Source organism: Anopheles maculipalpis, chromosome 2RL (assembly GCF_943734695.1).
Source record: "Anopheles maculipalpis chromosome 2RL, idAnoMacuDA_375_x, whole genome shotgun sequence".
Classification (NCBI taxonomy): domain Eukaryota; kingdom Metazoa; phylum Arthropoda; class Insecta; order Diptera; family Culicidae; genus Anopheles; species Anopheles maculipalpis.
Window position 1 is genome coordinate 37426327 of NC_064871.1, and position 8315 is coordinate 37434641.

At 44.4% G+C, this 8315-nt stretch overlaps 1 protein-coding gene across 1 annotated transcript; it reads left to right on the plus strand.

Moving 5' to 3' along the window:
* LOC126556711 (polyhomeotic-like protein 1) lies at positions 1-4655 on the plus strand. Its single transcript, XM_050212155.1, has 4 exons — positions 1-3038; positions 3108-4138; positions 4212-4313; positions 4405-4655. Exons 1-4 carry the CDS (start codon positions 79-81, stop codon positions 4653-4655), a joined length of 4344 nt encoding a protein of 1447 aa, XP_050068112.1. The 5' UTR covers positions 1-78.
* Positions 4656-8315: the final 3660 nt, after the last annotated feature.

Sequence of the window (8315 nt, forward strand, 5' to 3'; positions counted from 1 at the left end):
TTGAAGAAACCAACCCCCAAAACCAGCATTTGACCGGTAATCAAGAGTGCGAGCCAGTATCGTATAGGCTGAAGGGTCATGTCATGCCATTCCACGACACGTGCACAGGAGGATCCGTACGCGTTCACGGAATCGGCACCACTTCAAGCGAACTCATTGGCGTACGCAAACCATTCAAGTGCAATTAGCAATAGCTCCAGTAGCAGCAGCTCCAGTACCAACAATAATGCAAGCACCACCACCACCACCAACAGCACCACTACCATACAGACCGCTTCCTCCGGTGCAAGCCTGTTGCTGCCGACCAACACGGCCGGAAGCGTCGCTGCATCGAAGGACAAAGCTGTGAGCATACCCGTCACAGCAGTCACATCGTCGGCCACACTTAAAGTACGCTACAATGGTGTTGTGACGACGGCTTCTCCAACCGGTACGGCGGTAGTAAGGGCGCCGATCGGTACGACGATTCCAGTGTTTACGAAACCGATACAAATCAAGCAGCAGTCCCAACAGCAGGGCAATCTGGCTGGTCAGCCTTCGCCAACGGTAACGGTTGGGAAATTGATCAAAAAGGTGCTGCCGCAGCAGAAGACACCGATGATAACGACCGTCGTTGCCGGTGGGGCTAAAATAATCTCACGCTTGCAGCAACCGAATCAAACCTCAGCCGGTCAACAGCTGGCAACCACCGGCGGGTCTATATTGAAGTTTATTAAAATTCCTCCACAACAGTTGGGGAAAGGAGGAGTGGTCGGTGGTGTCGGTGGTTTACCAGCGGGAAGTTTCATACACGTAACCACTTCGAGCGATGGAGCAAGGAAGCTGTTAGTGACTAATAGTAGCAGCAGTAATGGGAACGGGGTAAGCCCACCCATTTCCGTTGCTACGAGCTCAGCGAGGATAGCAACTGCTGGAACGGTAAATGCTGTGAATAGGAATGCTTCGGGCATGGCTATGGCGTCTAACGTTTCAACAGTTTCGCCAACAAAAATCCGTTTAATACAGCCCCAGGCGCAAGGAAAAATTTATTTACAAGCAACTAATAGTGGTACCACACTAGGAACTACTGCAGCCCACCTTTCGAATCCGGTCACCATAGCCACGCTTAGGAATACACTCATTAAGCAACATCAATTACAACAACAGCAGCAACAGCAACAGGAACAACAACAGCAGCAGGTATTGCAGCAAAAGCCTTCACCGCAACAACAACAACATACCCCGCCGTCACCCAAACAGCAACAAATCACTTCCCAACCTGTGCAGCTACAGCAGAAACAACCACAACAGCAGCCACAACCAATACAGAAGCAGCAGAAGGCGCAACAATTGAAACCGCAGTCCTTGGCAATTAATCAACTATCACCGCAACCATTACCCCATACGCTACCGAAAACTTCGTCTCCAAGTGCCGACGGCACACAAAAACCTCTGCCAAAGCCGCAACTTCATGCTTGTACTGTACAGTCGCAATCTCAGCAGCAGCTCCAAGCAGTTCCGAAGACGCTACTTCAGTCCACGCCCAACGGTCAGAAACAATCGCTGCTTCTTCAGCAACAGCCACCTCCGAAAGCAGCACCGTCCCCTACAATACAGGCTTCAACCGCACCAGCAAAACTGCAGTCACCTCAGCAGCAACCCCAATCGCTATTGCTACAACCCCAACGAAAGCAGCATCAACCTACCGGATCATCAGGCAACAAACAAATGACCGTATCTCAACAACAGTCGCCAAAACCTGCCAACGCATCTGCTCCTATATCCTTGCTTACATCTTCGGCAAACTCACCGAAAGCTGGATCATTATTAACAAAGGATTCGACGCGGACGTCCCCAGTATCAACAAAAGAGGAAAATGATACCAAGATCGTCGACCCCAACGGAAGTGTGTGTCGTTCTGCGAATCAACAAAGCTTGTTGCTCGTAGGTTCGAACGTGGAAGCTTTAGCGAATTCACCCAAATCCATCGACCAAATACCACATGGTGTCAACAGGATCGACAAAATCCCTCGATCACCATCATCTACTACCCCGGTTGAACCTGCCGCTAGTTCGTTGGTGGGGAACAAACAGTCGGTAACAGATGCTTCTTCATCTTCCATCCATATAGTACGAACGGAAGAGATGGTCACACAAGAAGCTAAACCGGCAATTGCAACGATAAAGGAAGAAGAGCTTACGCCGCCGGAAACTACTAATGGGAAAGTACGTGCAATGTCTGACCGAAAATTGGCAGTTTCGGGCAAATCTGCTGGCAAGCAGATGCAAAAATCCAGCAAACGAACACACAGCCAACATTTGATGGAGGAACAGGAACAGGAACAAGGGCAAGCATCTCCTCCGGCAGATAATATTGGAACTTTACCATCTTGTACAACGAGTACGCCTAAAGCTTCGGAAAATAATAATTCCCTAAGCCCATCGGCCCGGACGTTGTTGCTGTCCAGTAGTGTGAAGCTAGAAAAAGAGTTCGAAATTAAGCAGGAAGTGGAGGAACAGGATGAAAAACCTTCCAAGCAGCGATTTGTCGCATCCGGAACCGTACCGGGAGCAATAGCCGTGCCGATAAAGCGTCCAAAAATAAAGGAATGGCACGCACCCGGTGCTTACCTGTTCGATTTGAAAGATCCGGACGATGAGTCGGACGACGATAACACGTACGACGAGTATCCAAATACGCTTTCCTGTTGGTATGAGGAATCGATCGAAATTACCGTACCGGAGAGTTCGTCAAGCTGTTGGGGACTAACTCCTATCCATCGGAGCCCGGCATCGAGCAATGGTAGTGTGCGAGGTGGTAAGGGTAAAAGTTTCAACAGCCGGAGAGCTTGTAGCGGCAAGTTTAACATACGAATGCTGTCGCGCGATGAACGGCTGGAGCTGAAAAAAGCTTACCTCCAACGACGGGTAGTTCAGTGTCGGAATGGTTTGCGGATGAGAAGTGCCGCTGCGTCCACCGCCAGGAAACGGTTGGAATCGATGGCTAAGATGGTGGCGAAGCTGGATGAGCGGAGACAGATCGAGCTCAACAAAGCTAGGTAAGTGGTTGTTGTTGGACTTTTGTTTTACGAATATCTTTTACCTTATCTTCTTTCTACGCCAAATAGTGAAAAAGCGATCTGCATTTCTGAGGGTTGCAACAAATCCGCCCTTGTGATGACGTCCCATTGCTACGATCACATTACGGACGATCCGGACCAGTGTTTGTTTCAGCGCTGTACCGCCAAGTTTTCGGACAACAGCCAGTGTCGCGTGCCGGTATTCGATATTAGTCATGAGCTGATCCTGTGCAAAGAGCACGCCTGGAAGCATGATAATCACGACAAAATGTCGCTGGAGGTAAAACTGCACAAGAAACCGCCGGTAAACGTGTCACAGACGGCAATAGAGTTACCAACTGCGATTGCCGGACGAAAGAAAGCGAAACCGATCCAACCACCTTCTCCTCAAGTGGTGGTACGATCGCTAAAACGACCGAAAAAGAAGAAAAAGCTCACCCCCTTGCAACAACAGATGCTGCTACATCAGCAGCAGTACAAGCAACAGTTTTCGATAACCTATCCAACCCACCTAGCGGGCCAGGCCGCCGTAGCGACATCACCTGCAAACGAACCGCAGAGGAAAGTGGTTCAACAGCCACAAAAATCATTGCTTAATACTTCGCGTATCAATGGTAATGTGCAAGTACAGCTTAAGCAAGGGATGATGCCTTTGCAAAAGGAATCGATAGTAGCACATCCTGGACAGCAGCAGCGAATACAGTTGATCGATGGTAGTGAAAATCCACATAAAACAGCCACATTTAATACGAGTATATTACACACAGCCACACAAGGGAACCGAACTCTACACATTCCTGCTGCCGTCGGTAGTAACCTTTCTGCTGCGTCTGGCCTTACTGGAACGACAGTTTATCGTGGACAGCATAATAATACTTCCAGCATGGAAATCGTTGATCAGTTAGAGCATGATCAAGAGCAGCACCAGCCGCTTTACAGCAATGGAACACATACTTCACCGCCAAACACCCAGGAACTGCTGACGATATGCGATAACAGTTCAGCATACGCGAGTTCGGAAGATACTGGTGTTGGTGGATTATCCGAATCAGAACTGCTGGCAACACAGGACGTAATAGGTAATGAGTCGCACCCATTTAATCGACAAAATTCTTGCTTTGCTAACAAATTATTTCTCTACCGAATTTACAGAAGAGATTATACCGTTCGAGTTCAGCAATCTGCTCCATCCGAACATGCTCAGTCATTTACCGCCGGACGCATTGAACGATCTGCTAGGTCTCGATGATGATGGTAAGCCTCGAAAGGAACGCCTAACGGATCCTTTCTACGAGAATGACCTTTTTAATGTAAATTTTTACATCCAATGATGATGATTTTGTAGTGCCGGCTGAGGATGATACAGGCGACTCGCACCAGAGCTGCCCGCGGGAGGTTGAGGACGATATTGAGCGTGCCCTGGAGCATGTGAAATCGCTCGACGATATGACGGTGGAACCGAGCAGTTTGTTGGGCGATTTTCTAGACAATGTCGACGATGAAATGTTGGACGGTTCGGATATGTGTGCGACGACGGAGCAAATGCTTCAAACGCCGAACAAAACGAACGATATCAGAGGCATGGTGCATACGTAAGTAGTCCTTGGTTGTACGTACGTTAGGAACGGTGTCAAGGAAGCAATAGGGAGGTACAGCTTTTACAATCATCGATCGGGAGAGGACCGTTGAAGGTAAAGCAGAGCGTTTAAACGTAATTGAGGTGTATGTTTTATTTAAAAACAGAAGAAGTTTTCAACTTGAAATTTTGAAGGCAACTTGAACCCAGATTTTTGTTTTATGCGCTCTGTTGGATTAGTTTTGGATAAATTGATCTTTAAAATCAATCGATCAAAAAACTGACTTCTTCAACACACTGCATTTTTGAAGCTTTAATTTGTGACCTGCTCGCGTCTTCTGGAGTACCCATTTTAAAGCATTCGTTTGCCTTTTCTGGATGTCGGTAAAACAAGTAACGTGTGTTAATACTTAAAAAAACCACGCAGCGTTACTTCAGTTTTGTATAAAATTCTTCTTCTCTGACGGTTTTAGTTTGCAAATATAGTATGGGGTTCATCAGTGCGTGGGTATATGTACCATATTGCGCTTTCATAACAACGCAAATGTAATATGAAACGTTAAATGTATTTAAATTTAAACAAAAAAAAAAAAAACGTCCGGAAACGTTTGCAAACGCTTGTAGATTATTACCCTAGCAAAAAGATCGCATGTTTGCAATGTAATTTGTAAAAAGCAGTAATTTTAAGTACAACTCTTCTCATGCGCTCAGTCATATAAAAAGAAAACTGAAAAGTAACTCAGATATACATAAAATCATTTAAATATAATCAATACACGTAAATTAGTCTGTGTAAAGATCGATACGAGTGACAAGTCATAATTAGGCGAAATATCCCAGAAACGTACAGTAAATTGTTAGGTTGACTCGATCCAGCGACATGTTGATAAGGTTGTACCGCTTAATTTTTCCTTTTGTTCGTCACCAATAAGGATAGCTCCAAGCTGGTAGACGTGGACACTAGAATATAGGTCGGACGCATCGCGAAGGGTGCGAACAGTGGACAGTCGTGCTGTGTTCGAGCTGGTGTACGGATACGCTTGCCAGTGGTTGCAGGCTGGTCTTGTCATACCATGTGCATTTACGATGCCTTTGTACAAAAAGCCAGCTAAAAATAACAGAGATTTTTTCCCCTACACGCTACGTAATGTACGGTATATTTTACACAATTGAAATCGATATCTGTACCTGATTAAACAAAGCAAAAGCATAACCAGAAATGCACACGGGTGTTTTGTTGTTTGGTTGACTCGAGTCGTAATAACAGAATGCGTCGCATTCGCGCAGCAGTTTGGCTGCAGTAAGCTCGCTGGAGGCAGATCGTAATTAAGAGAGAGAGAGAGAGAGAGAGAGAGAGAGAGAGAGAGAGAGAGAGAGAGAGAGAGAGAGAGAGAGAGAGAGAGAGAGAGAGAGAGAGAAAGGGAGAGACGTACTACATCTTTGAGTGAATCGATCAGGAGGCGCCAATTATCTACTTTGCCCTTTCTTTCCATTCTTTGGTTTCCAACACACAACCTCAGGCGCACTCTTGACTTGATTCCCTAGACTATTTTCTTGTAGCTGGCTAAATCTTGCGTACGAGGAAACCGACCAAACACCACCGGACCGCCCTACCCTACCTACTTACTCGTCGTTAAAGTAAATCATATATTGTATATTAAGCAAGGTTCATTTAAAATAACGTGTAAATTTTTATGAAGAAACATTAGTAAACAAACTAATTACTCTTAGTGGTATCATAGGTTGGAAACGAACCTATACATAGGAGGATGTGTATAGGGGGTTTCGTTTGCTGTAGTGAGATTCATGATAACAGTAAATCGTACCAACTTAAACTACGTATTAACATATTAATGGGAATTCATTAGTACTCTAGTGTAGGGTGTAATCCTCTAACATCTACAGTATTCACAATACAAAGCTCTTTGGCAAATGGTGTTGTGTGTTGTAGAGATGTATAAACTATTAGTGCAAACGACAGGTATAAGATAATGCTAAAGAAAACTTTCTCCAAAAAAGAAGGAAATAAAAAATAAAACAACAAACAAAACCATACTAGCGAAGTGTAGGCTTGTTAAAAACAGATACGAAATACGATATTTGTAACAGTGCTTTTTGTAATAAAAAGTATTAAGAAAACCAACTTACTAGTCGTTCGTTCCTTGCAGCTGCTCTTGAAAGAAAAAAACCTTTCTACTTTATGACCGGCGATACCGGACCGGTTGTAGAAGCGACAGACGCGTTGATCTTCATCCGGCAGGATCAACCATTTGATGGCCAGCGTGTCCGTGTATATGCAGTAGGTCGTTAAGCCAAGAAAAAGGCTTGTTATACGTTCGATTCTTTTTTTTCTGGTTTTCCCTGGTCGTGGATTGTATACATATAACATTTAAGTCAAAATTTTTGGTTACATTTTTACCCGTTTTTTCATATTCTCACCTCACAACTAAATCAGTCTCACAGATACCTTACAGAGAACAGACAATGTTGGAGTAGCTTCCAATTGGTTGGGTAATGCTCCTTCGGAGGACCCCTTCCCAGCTTTCGGTGGCCATGCTGATGCATCAACTACACTTATTTCGTTTTCTACATAAGGGACGACCTGGCCACATTGCACAAAGCTAAATTAATTTTGGATGTCAGAAATTCAAGTTATCTGTCCGGATCTATCATCTAAATTATGAGTTCAACGTACAGTGCTGGATGAAGCTGTTTGTAAGTTTTTGGAGGAGGACATTTTCCTAACCGATAGCAAAATACAATTGTAAAGACCGCTCTTAGGGGGGGTGTCCTTATGAAGCTCTATTGGATGGCTTTTCCTGTGTTATATTTTCGTAGCGGAGAGGGTTAGGGGGAGTAGGCTAGGGCTGGGGGGTTCGAAGATTCCCTCTGCACGAACTCTACAACCTAACTAATTACAAACTAAACAAGTTTTTCCTGCAACCAGAGTGGTAGATGCGACAACGGCGCCTGCCTTCACGTGGCAGGACCGAGGTTCAAGTCCCATTCGGGCCGTTTCCCCGTAGTTTTGAGGACTTTGACTATCCAATTACGTGGATATCGTGGACTGCGAGGATGGCTCAGTAAGTCTAATACGTCAATCGATGGCCGGTGTGACCTAGTAAATCGTTAGAAGAAGATTCCTGCAATAATAGCAAAGATTGCTCTCTGACCGGTGAGGCCTTCTGATTTGTTTAGTTACTATAATTTGGCAAAAATCGTGTCGAATTCTATAAATATAAATATAATTATTTATAATTGATATGTTGGACAATACGGCATTGTACCGTTATAATGAATTGTAAAATAAAATATAATAGATAAAACTGTAGAGATTTTCTTTTCGTGCGATGTGCTTCATCCCAGGTTTATGGGTACATGAACTAGCCTGAATTTTCTGGATATCTGTTTTGATTATCAAAAGTTTCTAATCTTCGCATTATTAACATATTATCAACAGACAGGGTTTATCTTGCCAAATTCATATCGTTCATTAGTCTCGAGACAGATCAAACCAGATGCAGTAAATACTTCCATAATAAAACGTGACTAGCCTCAATTATCTTACCGTTCCAAATTACTTTCAGACATTTGGTGGTGAACACCCGTTTATCAGTGATAAGATTAGAGTAGATTTGATTGTGATTTATGGTTTAAATCAGTCAATTGTTGTGTGTATC

Excerpts from the sequence above, each read along its gene's own strand:
- LOC126556711 (XM_050212155.1), top strand. The coding sequence starts at position 79 with ATGTCATGCCATTCCACGACACGTGCACAGGAGGATCCGTACGCGTTC. Across the intron at positions 3,039-3,107 it reads ATCGAGCTCAACAAAGCTAG|TGAAAAAGCGATCTGCATTT; the intron begins GTAAGTGGTTGT and ends TACGCCAAATAG. Across the intron at positions 4,139-4,211 it reads GGCAACACAGGACGTAATAG|AAGAGATTATACCGTTCGAG; the intron begins GTAATGAGTCGC and ends CCGAATTTACAG.